This window comes from Cherax quadricarinatus, chromosome 49, assembly GCF_038502225.1.
Source record: "Cherax quadricarinatus isolate ZL_2023a chromosome 49, ASM3850222v1, whole genome shotgun sequence".
Taxonomy (NCBI): Eukaryota; Metazoa; Arthropoda; class Malacostraca; order Decapoda; family Parastacidae; genus Cherax; species Cherax quadricarinatus.
In genome coordinates this window covers 23,178,177-23,192,313 of record NC_091340.1, presented here as the reverse complement: position 1 = coordinate 23,192,313, position 14,137 = coordinate 23,178,177, and the positions used below count along the sequence as shown (strand labels likewise).

At 40.9% G+C, this 14,137-nt stretch overlaps 1 protein-coding gene across 2 annotated transcripts in view; it reads right to left on the bottom strand.

Moving 5' to 3' along the window:
- LOC128697102 (uncharacterized) overlaps positions 1–14,137 on the bottom strand; it is a 67,690-nt gene that overhangs the window by 36,814 nt on the left and 16,739 nt on the right. For both annotated transcript variants that reach the window (XM_070095254.1, XM_070095255.1), the window contains exons 2-3: positions 5,052–5,299; positions 4,520–4,646 (exon numbers count right to left, since the gene is read on the bottom strand). In XM_070095254.1, coding sequence (XP_069951355.1) covers positions 4,520–4,646; positions 5,052–5,225 — 301 coding nt within the window. In that variant the 5' untranslated portion in view covers positions 5,226–5,299. The remainder of the gene's footprint in view (positions 1–4,519; positions 4,647–5,051; positions 5,300–14,137) is intronic.

Sequence of the window (14,137 nt, the reverse complement as noted above, 5' to 3'; positions counted from 1 at the left end):
GCCCATCTATCCTCCAATAGCTGTTTATATCTTACCCTAACTGCCTCCTCTTTTAGTTTATAAACCTTCACCTCTCTCTTCCCTGATGCTTCTATTCTCCTTGTATCCCATCTACCTTTTACTCTCAGTGTAGCTACAACTAGAAAGTGATCTGATATATCTGTGGCCCCTCTATAAACATGTACATCCTGAAGTCTACTCAGCAGTCTTTTATCTACCAATACATAATCCAACAAACTACTGTCATTTTGCCCTACATCATATCTTGTATACTTATTTATCCTCTTTTTCTTAAAATATGTATTACCTATAACTAAACCCCTTTCTATACAAAGTTCAATCAAAGGGCTCCCATTATCATTTACACCTGGCACCCCAAACTTACCTACCACACCCTCTCTAAAAGTTTCTCCTACTTTAGCATTCAGGTCCCCTACCACAATTACTCTCTCACTTGGTTCAAAGGCTCCTATACATTCACTTAACATCTCCCAAAATCTCTCTCTCTCCTCTGCATTCCTCTCTTCTCCAGGTGCATACACGCTTATTATGACCCACTTTTCGCATCCAACCTTTACTTTAATCCACATAATTCTTGAATTTACACATTCATATTCTCTTTTCTCCTTCCATAACTGACCCTTCAACATTACTGCTACCCCTTCCTTTGCTCTAACTCTCTCAGATACTCCAGATTTAATCCCATTTATTTCCCCCCACCGAAACTCCCCTACCCCCTTCAGCTTTGTTTTGCTTAAGGCCAGGACATCCAACTTCTTTTCATTCATAACATCAGCAATCATCTGTTTCTTGTCATCCGCACTACATCCACGCACATTCAAGCATCCCAGTTTTATAAAGTTTTTCTTCTTCTCTTTTTTAGTAAATGTCTACAGGAGAAGGGGTTACTAGCCCATTGCTCCCAGCATTTTAGCCGCCTCATACGACACGCATGGCTTACAGAGGAAAGATTCTTTTCCACTTCCCCATGGACAATAGAAGAAATAAAGAAGAACAAGAGCTATTTAGAAAAAGGAGAAAAACCTAGATGTATGTATATATATATGCATGTGCGTGTCTGTGAAGTGTGACCAAAGTGTAAGTAGGAGTAGCAAGATATCCCTGTTATCTAGCGTGTTTATGAGACAGAAAAAGAAGCTAGCAATCCTACCATCATGCAAAACAGTTACAGGTTTCTGTTTCACAGTCATCTGGCAGGACGGTAGTACTTCCCTGGGTGGTTGCTGTCTACCAACCTACTATATATTTATGGATATTAAAGGTATACAAACAACAAATTAAGACATTTCAAATGCAATGAACAAGCAAACAACAATTCTACAGTAACTTGTGTTAAAATATTACATCATGAAATAACAATACTGAAAAAAGATCAAACACTACTGTAAGTTCTATTCAATCAGAATAATATACTGAGAAAGGATCAAACTCTACTGTTCTATTAGAAAATGATCAGACTAATATATTGAGGAAAGATCAAAATAAGCCTGTGTTAGAATCTACTGAAAAGTGAGCTTAACCCTTTGACTGTTTCCGACGTATAAATACGTCTTACGAGCCAATGTTTCTGACGTATTTATACGCACAAATTCTAGCGGCTTCAAATCGCGCGCCAAAGGCCTGGTAGGCCTACACGGGAGAGAATGGGTCTCAGTGGTCGGTGTGCACCCTGTGAAAAAAATCTGGGACCTAGCGGTGCATTGTGGGAACGCCATGTTGTCAGTCCATTTTCACCATGCCTCTCGGTAAGAAGTTCCTCACTCCTCGGCGGATTGGAGGTCTTTTGTTCCCAAGTGATAGCTCTAACAGCGATGAAAATGTCAGTGACAGTGAATTCAAGGGTTTTCAAGTGAGTGTTACCGAAAAAAGTGCCCAGGATAACGTAAATAGTGACGAAAACCCAGATGACCCACAACCTTCGACCTCTGGTGCTGTGCCGGCTTGTTCACATTCACCTTCGCCTGTACCAGGACGAAAGAGGAAACTATTTGGTCGTGTACAACACCCTGATGATAGCAGTGATAGTGATAGTGATTTCAAGGTCATTGAAAGCAGTTCTAGTGACAGTGAGAGTGAATATTCCCCAGTGAAGCGCCAGTATGTACGACGTAGCATGCGGTCTGGTAGTGTTTCATATGTTGTTCCAAGGGGAAGGAGAAACTCTGGGAGCACATCCCGTGGCCCAACACCACGACCTGATAGTGAAGATGACGATATTGTAACGATGGGTATGAATGGTGACAGTGAGGGAGGAGGCAGTGGTGGTGATAGTGAGGGTGGCACGGCCCATGTGGCACCATCACCGGGCCACGCTACTAGCCACGCGGCTGACTCAGCAGAACAACCAGCCTCACCCTACCCCACACTGCCACAACCTGCACCACCACAACCTGCACAGCCACAACCACGGTACAATATCCAGACCCCACCAGCAGACCGCATCTGGGATTGGCAGGACGGTGACGAGTTTGTTCCCAGTCCCCATGACTTTGATGAAACACAAAGTGGAATAAAGCCATCTTGTCCACTTGGGAACAATGCCAGTGAACTGGACTGCTTTGAGTTATTCTTCGATGAACCCCTGATGGACATCATTGTCAGGGAAACCAACACATACTGTGAATACACCATGGCAAATACAATTCTCTCACCAAAATCACGGCTACACAAGTGGAAGGAGACAACTGTGGCAGAGATGTACCTGTTTTTTGCCACAATAATGCTTATGCCACATGTGTATAAGCACACTGTCACCACATACTGGACAACAGATCGCCTGATTTCAACTCCAGGTTTTAGTGACATTATAGGTGTCAATCGTTTCCTGATACTGTTGCGTATGTTACACTTTTCAGACAAAACCAGGCCTGACAGAAGCGACAGGTTATATAAGATAAGAAATGTGTTTATGTACCTGAAACAAAAGTGCTGCATGTATTTTTATCCCTTCAGGAAGCTTGTTATTGATGAGTCCTTGATTTTATTCAAAGGAAGACTCTCATTCAAGCAATATATACCAAGCAAGAGGAAACGCTTTGGTATAAAGCTATTTGTACTGTGTGATTGCAGAAGTGGTCTTGTTTTAGATATTATTGTGTACACTGGCAGTAATACTTTGAGAGATACCATGAAGTTATTGGGTATCTCTGGTGATGTGGTTCGAACAATGATGGAACCATATCTTGGTAAGGGGCATATGTTATTTACTGATAACTGGTACACAAGCCCCTTACTCAGTGATTTCTTGCGAGTGAACTTGACAGACGTGTGTGGCACAGTGCGTGGTAATCGCAAACATATGCCAAGGTTCGACGCTGGCACTCGCAGAGGTGAGGTGCAAGCCTTTGCTGCCAATGACATCATGGCATTTCGGTGGCATGACAAACGTGATGTCACATTGTTGACATCAGTTCACACAAACGAAATGGTACCCAGTGGCAGGGACAACAGAGAGACCAATGAACCCATTCTAAAGCCTGCAGCTGTCATGGACTACAACCTCAATATGCGCTTAGTGGACAAATGTGACATGCAGATTGGGTTTGCAGACTGTGTACGCAAGAGTTATAAGTGGTATATCAAACTTTTTTTCCATCTTGTTGATATCTCTATGCTAAATGCTTATAACATATACAAGTTGAAGACCAACAAAACACCAAAATATGGTGAATTTTGCCTGTCAGTAATCAGACAAATAATTGCAAAGTACAAAGGAGCAACTCCTGCAATAGACCAGCGCCCACAGACGTCATCTCGTTTGAGGCCTGGTGATCACTACCCCATACAACTGCCTCCTACTACTGCCAAGAAAAACGCTCAGAAGAGGTGTTATGTATGTATGCATACCACAAAACGCCCACAAACACGCAGAGACACTCGTTTTATGTGTGAGGAGTGTGAAGTGCCCCTCTGCATATACCCATGTTTCAAAGAGTTCCACAAGCTGCAGCAGTTCTAGGAACGTGCTTAGTGACTGTACATATGTATATATATTATGGAACAATAGTAATAAACATTGTTTTGTATTGTTTGTTTGTGTAAACAAAGTGTATACACAAACTAATAGTGATAAAGTTTGTTCTGTTATTGTGTTGTAAATAATGAGTGTATATTTGAACAATGCACCTTACATTGGTCTCACAGGCCACATAAGTTACCTGGAAAAGAAAAATATTGAAAAATGCAAGAAACCTTTGAATTAGAGTAAATAAAAGAATACCGGGTGGGCGGCAGTCGCCGCTGTTGCCATACGCACGTCGATTTCTGCAAACTTTGCGGCTCTATATCTTGGTAAGTACTGATGGCAAAAATTTTTTTTTAGGCTTAAAACACTAGTAAAAATATTCCTAACATTTTCATAAGAAAAAATAATTTTTTTTTTTTCGAATATTTGGCGACATAGAATGACAGTTTCAGAGAGGGCCCTGAAACAGTCAAAGGGTTAATATGATAGTTTAGAGAGAGGATAGAAGATGACTGGGGTAGGGTAGGTACTGACCTAGGATACCTCCCAGCAGCATGCCGAAGGAGCGAGCAGTGAAGGTATGGAATGCTGTGTCCAGTGGTACCCCGATACCCACCTCCAGTCTTATCAACGGTCCACCGCTCACTGACACACACAGTCCCTGAACACATGCAATGCTTTTTATTACTGGTCTAGTATGTATGTACACACACACACACACACACACACACACACACACACACACACACACACACACACACACACACACACACACACACACACACACACACACATTCACACACACACTCACACACTCACACTCACACTCATATAAAGCACTTCTATACAGAGCAATTTTTTGCAAATCAACTGGAAAAGTTGATCATAATAGAGCAGGAAGTACTGTGAAATTCTATCCACATGCTCTTCAGTTTCAGACATACTTTTTCCAATCTTACAAAAAAAAAAAAAAAAAAAGGAGCACTATACAGCATACTCAATTCCTTACATAAATTCTTCACATAATTTTTAAATCAATTCCACATACAACAGATGACACACTCACCAACGCCACAAAAGCAGTGCAGAGAAAAACGGTTCTTATGAAGAGCATGAAGGTGGGCAAAAAGCCCACGGTGGATTGTTGCCGCGACCGCGGCATCTTGCCACCCAGCAAGCCGGCTTCATCAAAGACAATGTCCTCCTCAAAGGGATCGTTGTCTTCTGGGTGGTCGGCCATGGCAACCCACCGTCTAAACTGTCGGTAAATTGTGAAGTGGACCAGAGGCGATGATGCTCCAATGTGACACTAATCTGTAAACAAAATTATTATAATTATTATTATATTATTATTATGCATAGAATTAAATGTGCAAACAAAAGAAAATGTCACAAATACACAGCTTTAAGAAGAGGTATGACAAGGCTCCTGAAGCCAGGAGTGGACCTAGTAGAGACCAGTGGAGAGGCAGGGTCAGGTGTGACTTAACCCCTGCAACCACACAGGTGAGTACATATACAGTGGACACCCAGTTCACGTTATTAATCCGTTCCTGAGAGCTCATCGTAAAGCAAAATTATCGGAAAGCGAATCAATTTTCCCCATAAGAAATAATGGAAATCAAATTAATCCGTGTAAGACACCCAAAAGTATGAAAAAAAAACTTTTACCACATGAAATATTAAGTTTAATGCAATAGAATAATTACAATAACAATAATAACAATAGAATAATCATAATAGAATAATTGACACTTACCTTTAATGAAGATCTGGTGATGATTGATGGGATGGGAAGAGGGGAGAGTGTCGAAGTTTTTAATGTTTAGAAGGGGAATCCCCCTCCATTAGGACTTGAGGTAGCAAGTCCTTTTCTGGGGTTACTTCCCTTCTTTTAATGCCACTAGGACCAGCTTGAGAGTCACTGGACTTCTGTCACACAACATATCTTGAATTCAACTCCTTGAATTCATGCACATATTTTTCAGCTGCTTTTTGGTCTGAACTGGCAGCCTCACCATGCCTAATCACACTATGTATGCCACTACGATTCTTAAATCTTTCAAACCAACCTTTGCTGGCCTTAAATTCACTCACATCACCATTAGTTGCAGGCATTTTTCTAATTAGATCCTCATGCAACTGCCTAGCCTTTTCACAAATGATCGCTTGAGAGATGCTATCTCCTGCTATCTGTTTTTCATTTATCCACACCAATAACAGTCTCTCAACATTTTCTAACACTTGCGATCGCTGTTTTGTAATCACAGTTGCACCTTTTGCAAGAAGAGCTTCCTTGATTGCCGTTTTCCTGCTCACTATAGTAGAGATGGTTGACTGGAATTTACTATACAACTTGGCCAGGTCCAACACACGCACTCCACTTTCATACTTTGCAATTATCTCTTTCTTCATTTCAATAGTCATTAGCACCCTTGAATTCGATGGGTTGGCACTAGAAGCTTTCTTGGGGCCCATGGTGACTTATTTTGCAGAAACAAGCACCAAAAACAGTGATAATATGGATAATATGGAATGTACCGAATGTATCCTTAGATGCGCGCACACTGGTTGGCTTGTAAACACTGGCACACATGGGGCAGTTCAGGCCACACGTGGACACGTCTCGTACGAATCGCTTCGCATACCGGGTTTTGTAACGGGAACCGAGGCAAATTTTTTTTCTATATAATGCTTCGGATACTGGATTTATCAGATACCGATGACTTTGCGAACTGGGGGTCCACTGTACAGTGGTACCTCGGTGTATACGTCCGCTTTGGGATAAGTCCAACTTGGTATATGTCTTGTTTGGATGTGAAAATTTTTGCTTAGTATATGACCTTTGTTTGGAATACGACTCACGTGCTAGAACTTGTATGGGTCAAAATGAGTCATGACACTGCGTACTACCCTTGTTTACCTCTCTCTCGAGACAAAGCCACGACTGCCCACTAGTGTCAGTACGCCCGTTGCTACCATTCAGTGAACAATCTGCGCTGTGACTCTCAGTGAATTTTCACATGATTTTATGTTTTTTGTATAAATTTTTAGAAAATTCATTAACCATGAGTTCTAATTAAGTTAATGAGAAGAACCAAGCAATAAAGAAAATGGTTAGGATCACCATGGAGGTGAAAAAGAGATTGTTGAAAAGTATGGAGGTGGCATGCGTATCCGGGTCTTGGCTGCTGCATACCATATGCCAAGAACAACGGTATCTATGATTGTGAAAAACAAAGATACAGTGGACCCCCGCATAACGATTACCTCCGAATGCGACCAATTATGTAAGTGTATTTATGTAAGCGCGTTTGTACGTGTATGTTTGGAGGTCTGAAATGGACTAATCTACTTCACAATATTTCTTATGGGAACAAATTCGGTCAGTACTGGCACCTGAACATACTTCTGGAGTGAAAAAATATCGTTAACCAGGGGTCCACTGTATTATTAAATCAGCTAACATTGTGAAGGGGGTGGAGTACTGATAGTGGTGGGTGAAGTAGTGATGGTGGTGGGTGAAGTAGTGATGGTGGTGGGTGAAGTAGTGATGGTGGTGGGTGGAGTAGTAATGGTGGTGGGTGGAGTAGTAATGGTGGTGGGTGGAGTAGTGAAGGTGGTGGGTGCAGTATCCAATATTTATAAATACATTTTTCTTATTTAAAACAAAAAAAATGGGGTGGTTTTTCTGGGGGCTGGAATGGATTAATGGCATTTCAGTTAATTTCAATGAGGAAAATTTATTTGATATATGAGCAAACTGAGTTATAAGCTAGGTCAGAGAACAAAATAAAATTGTAAGTCAAGGTACCACTGTATACCTATGATAAAGTTTAACTGATAAATTATGCAAAACAAGTCTAGAATTAGCACTTTTTCAGTAATGGGAAGCACTTCACAGCTTCTCTGCCACCATCACTACTTTTGCACTCTGTGGCCATTAAGCAAAATTAAGGGCTATTCTCGGAAAATGGTGAACCAAGGATAACTGAAATAGCAGATACTGTATCCACAGAAACAGGGGTTCTACTGTATTATGCAGCTTTTACAGACTAATATAGGCATATTACTTTTTATTTCCAGTATAAAAATACAGTGGATGAGCATAGTTCAGGCTTCAGGGCCGTTGATCCCTGGAACACCCTCCAGGGATACTCCAGTCTAGCTATTCTTGGGTTATCCCAGGTTCTCTACACATATGTTGCTATGTATGATAATCTATGTAACTGTATTTGTGTATACTTGAATAAACTTACTTATTTACTTACTTACTGAATACAGTGTTGTTAATGACTTATCCAACTTATGAACTGAAAAACCTGTGGGTAAAATTTGATTGTGTTCTTCAAACCGTTAGTCACCTGGGTGACTAACTCTCCCCTGGATTATCCTGAGTGACTAACCCTCCCCTGGATTATCCTGGGTGACTAACTCTCCCCTGGATTATCCTGGGTGACTAACTCTCCCCTGGATTATCCTGGGTGACTAACTCTCCCCTGGATTATCCTGGGTAACTAAGGTCACTGGTCCTGCCTCTGGTTATACCTCATCCTGCCTCCACTACATCACTTCCCAGACTATTCCACTCTCCCCTGGATTATCCTGGGTGACTAACTCTCCCCTGGATTATCCTGGGGTGACTAACCCTCCCCTGGGTTATCCTGGGGTGACTAACCCTCCCCTGGGTTATGTTGGGGTGACTAACCCTCCCCCTGGGTTATCCTGGGTGACTAACCCTCCCCTGGGTTATCCTGGGTGACTAACCCTCCCCTGGGTTATCCTAGGGTGACTAACCCTCCTTTGAGTTATCCTGGGTGACTAACCCTCCCGTGGATTATTCTGGGTAGATAACCCTCCCCTGGGTTATCCTGGGTGATTAATCCTCCCCTGGGTTATCCTGGATGACTAAACTTCCCCTGGTTTATCCTGGGATGACTAACCCTCCCCTGGGTTATCCTAAGTGAATAACCCACCCCTGGGTTATCCTTGATGACTAATCAACCCTGGGTTATCCTAGGTGACTAACTCTCCCCTGGGTTATCTTATCTGAATAACCCTTCTGTGGTTATCCCGGGTGACTAATCCTCCCCTGGTTTATCCTGGAGTGACTAACCTTCCCTTGGTTTATCCTGGGGTGACTAACCAACCCTGGGTTATCCAAGGTGACTAATCTTCCCTGGGTTATCCTGGGTGACTAATCCTCCCCTGAGTTATCCTAGGTGAACTATCACTGCAGCTCACCAACACACAGTGACCAGGAGCTGTGACTCGACCCCTGCAACCACAAACAGATAAGTACAAATAGGTAAGCACTAGCATTGCGGTGATGTTGCTCCTCCTTCATAACACTGAACTTCGTGTTGCTCTCCCGCCAGACCGATCTATCACAGTCTTGGAATGCATTGCTTGCTTGATGGGGTTTCAAGCCTGTCTACTCCACAAGAGTCATTAAGACAATGTGTAACCTTTTCACCGGCAGACTTAACTATTCTCAAGGAACTGAAGAAAAACTGTTGAACTGGAGAAAATAAATTATGGAACTGGAGAAAATAAATTATGGAACCAGAGAAAATAAATTATGGAACCAGAGAAAATAAATTATGCAACTGGAGAAATTAAATTATGGAACTGGAGAAAATAAATTATGGAACTGGAGAAAAATTATGGAACTCAACAAAATAAATTATGGAACTGAAGGAAATAAATTCATGTAACACACCTCAATATAACAATCTTCAGAAATACAGAAATTCCACTGGGTAGACTGATTTGTAAACAGTAGACAGAGTTTATTGGTGGTACAACTGTTCATTATTATTACTACAACCCCAGTAAAACATCATTATCCACCACAACTGCCACAACAATCAGACATCCGCTACCTAGCAATTAGTCCGTTATACACAGAGTTTACTGTACGTTCATTCCCTGTAGACTATATGCCAGCATTAACTATGTAAAAACTTTAAATGAATATTCTCAGTGTCATGAGCCTATGTAAAATATTATAAACAATATATATTACTTACTATCTATAACCCTCCCAAACCAGTAATTCTCTCCATTACACTTATTAAAGCCATATACAGTGGATCCTCCCTTTTTGTTGATCTCCGTTATCGCCGATTTCCATTTTCGCCGACTCTTTTTTTGTCAAAATACTGGTTCCGTTTTCATCGATTTCCTCCAATTTTGTCGATGGTACGGAACCAGTCCAGTGCCCAGCATGCAGACAAAGCCGCCTCTCACACGCATTCTCAGGCAGTGTCATGTTTCTCGGTGAGTGAACATATCCTGTGAGGTCATACGAAACATTTCGTAATAATCCATTGTTTTTGGCACTTGTTCATTGTGTGTGACTGCTAAATAAGCCACCATGGCCCCAAAGAAAGCTCCTAGTGCCAGTCCTTTGGTAAAAAAAAGTGAAGAACAACGTAGAAATGAAAAATAAATCACTCAAATACAGGAGGGCCCCACTTATACGGCAGGTTAGGTTCCAGGCTACCGCTGTAAAGCGGAAATCGCCGTAAAGTGGAACACCCTTTTTTTCCACTTATAAATGCATACAAACACTAGATAACAAGTTTACACTAACATATATTAAGTTAGCAATAGAACCAGGCATCAAAAAACAATAAAAAAGTACAATACACACATAGTGCACTCATTACTTACCTTAAAATATTTATAGTCTTAATCTAGGGTGAGACAAGTAGTATTTATTGTAAGAAATCAAGTGTGGTACGTATGGTAATAGCCAGGCTACCTTACCAGGCCACCCCACCCACACATACTATTCTATGATATTTAAGCATCCCAGAGCGATAAAATGTATATACAGTTCACTCATTACTTACCTTAAAATATTTGTAGTCTTAATGTAGGGTCAGGAGTAAGTAAATGAGATAAAACGAATAAATGAGAGAGAGAAAGAATGAGTACATGAGAGGGGGCAGGCGCAGAGTTATGTAAACAAACCAGGCGAAGGTAAGTTTTGTAAACAAACGAAGTGTACACATCTGATTTGTGTACAAGTTACATTGTGTACAGGTTGTCTCTACATTGATACGGTAGAATTAATAAAGAAGAACACTCCCATTCTCATGTAACATCATTTTGAGAAGAAATGAAGCTCTGAGTGAAGGCAATGGAAATAAGTCACACTGACTTTTTTGGGTTATCCTAGGTTCTCTACACGTATGTTGTTATGTATGATAATCTATGTAACTGTATTTGTGTATACCTGAATAAACTTACTTACATACATACGAAAGGAATAATTTTCTACAGTTACCCCCAGTAACACATTTTCTCTTATGTTAGATTAGAGAAAATGTTATTCTTGCCGTCACTTGTACAAGTTATGTGGCTCCCACATCTTATATTTATGTTTATTTATTCTATTGTGGGGTGTATTTATCATCTTTTTATGTTATGTATCGTGTTTATTATATAATTTAAAAAAAAATATCATGGATGGATTAATGAAAATGTGTATATTAACGTAATATACGACATTTAATGAGACTCGGTGAGTATTGTTATTATCATTTCTAATATGGCGTCACTTGTGCAAGTCGTCTGCTACCACATCTCACATTTATGTTTATTTATTCTACTGTGGGGTGTATTTATCTTATTTATATGTTATGCATCGTGTTTATTATATAATTTTGAAAAAAATATCATGGATGGATTAATGAAAATGTGTATATTACCGTAATATACGACATTTAATGAGACTCGGTGAGTATTGTTATTATTATCATTTCTAATATGGCGTCACTTGTGCAAGTCGTCTGCTACCACATCTCACATTTATGTTTATTTATTCTACTGTGGGGTGTATTTATCTTATTTATATGTTATGCATCGTGTTTATTATATAATTTTGAAAAAAATATCATGGATGGATTAATGAAAATGTGTATATTAACGTAATATACGACATTTAAATGACTCGATGATTATTATTATCATTACTAATATGACGTCTGGAGACATAAGACACTTACCAATTTTAATGTGTACCTGCATGCCAGCACAGTATGTAAGTTTATTTAGGTACAGGTATACATAAGTATAGTTATCAGAGTATATATAAAATATGAAATAACTTTTAAAAACATTTGAAATTTTGGAGTTTCCAGACAAAATGGAGAGACTTGGTGCTTACTGAGCTAATGGAGAATGTAAACAAACAGGGTGGGGCACGGTGACCGTATTAGAAAGTCAGGTGGGGGGAGCCGTATAGCGAGTTTTGGTCATAATTTGAAATGTCCGTATTAGCGGAACGCCGTAAAGTGAAACGCCGTAAAGCGGGGCCTTCCTGTATATGATAGTGGCATAAACATTGCCGAACTCGGCAGGATGTACAGGAAGGCGCCATTAACCATCAGCTCCATTGTGGTGAAGAGAAAAGAAATCATGGAAGATGATGTTACAAAAGGGGTGGATGCAATAACAAAACAGAGATCTCAAACAAATTTCATGGAGCAGCTCAATCAACATAACCTGAATCAGCATGGTTTTAGAGCAGGACGATCATGTCTGTCACAGCTGCTGAACCATTGTGACAGAATTATGGAGGCACTGGAAGACGACCAAAACGCAGATGTGATTTACACAGATTTTGCAAAGGCGTTTGACAAATGCGATCATGGAGTGATAGCGCACAAAATGAAGGCCATGGGCATTACGGGGAAGGTAGGCAGATGGATTTTCGGTTTCCTAACACACAGAACACAAAAAGTAGTAGCGAACAGGGCAAGATCCAGCATCAGCGAGGTTAAAAGCTCAGTGCCCCAAGGCATTGTCCTGGCACCTCTGTTGTTCCTCATCCTCATAGCAGACAGACAAAAACACCCGGCACACTTTTGTATCATCATTTGCAGATGACACTAAAATAAGCATGAAAGTCAGCACGGTAGAGGACACTGAAAAAGTACAGGAAGACATAAACAGGCTTTTCCAGTGGGCAGTGGAAAACAACATGATGTTCAATGGTGGTAAGTTCCAGCTGCTTAGGTATGGAAAGAATGAAGAACTCAAAAGGAGCACTATATACAAAACTCAAGAGGGTCACCAAATATGTAAGGAACATGTAAAAGACCTGGGAATAATTATGTCAGCCGACCTTTCTTTTAAAGACCATAACAAGACAAAGATCACAACAGCCAGGAAAATGACTGGGTGGGTATTGAGAACTTTCAAAACAAGGGAAATAATGCCGATGGTGACACACTTCAAATCGCTAGTGCTCCCTCACTTAGAATATTGCTCAGTGCTGACAGCCCCGTTCAGGGCAGGAGAAATATCGGAGCTGGAACAAATACAGATCGTTTATGGCTCACATTGAGCCAGTAAACCACCTAAACTACTGGGAACACCTGCAAGTCTTGAACATGTACTCATTGGAGCGGAGGAGAGAGAGGTACATGATAATATATACCTGGAAAGTACTCGAGGGCTTGGTCCCAAATCTGCACACTGCCATAACAACATACTGGAGTGAGAGATATGGGAGGAAGTGTAAAATAAACCCAGTGAGGAGCAGGGGTGCGGTGGGGACAATAAGGGAACACTGTATCAACATCCGAGGTCCCAGACTTTTCAACATCTTACCAGAAGATATCAGAAACACTGCTGGAACAAGTGTTGAAGCCTTCAAGAGGAAACTAGACAAGTATCTTCACCAGGTGCCAGATCAACCAGGCTGTGGTGGATATGTGGGGCAGCAGGCCTCCAGCAGCAACAGCCTGGTTGACCAGGCAAGCACCAGACGAGCCTGGCCCATGGCCGGGCTCAGAGAGTAAATATAGTCTTGAAATTCTTCAAAGGTATATCAAAGGTAATTGAAGCTGTGGAGAAAATGTTGTTGGTGTGAATCAACGAGAAACAGTTAGCAGGAGATAGTGTTGTGTAGTCGATAATTTGTGAAAAGGCAAGGAAGTTGCATGACAATCTTGTAAAGAAAATGCCTGCAACAAGTGCTGATGTTGGTGAATTTAAGGCTAGCAAAAGCTGGTTCGAAAAATTCAAGAAGCAAAGTGGCACACACAGTGTTAAGAACATAAGAAAGGAGGAACACTGCAGCAGGCCTGTTGGCCCATTCTAGGCAGGTCCTTAACAATCCATCCCACTAATAGG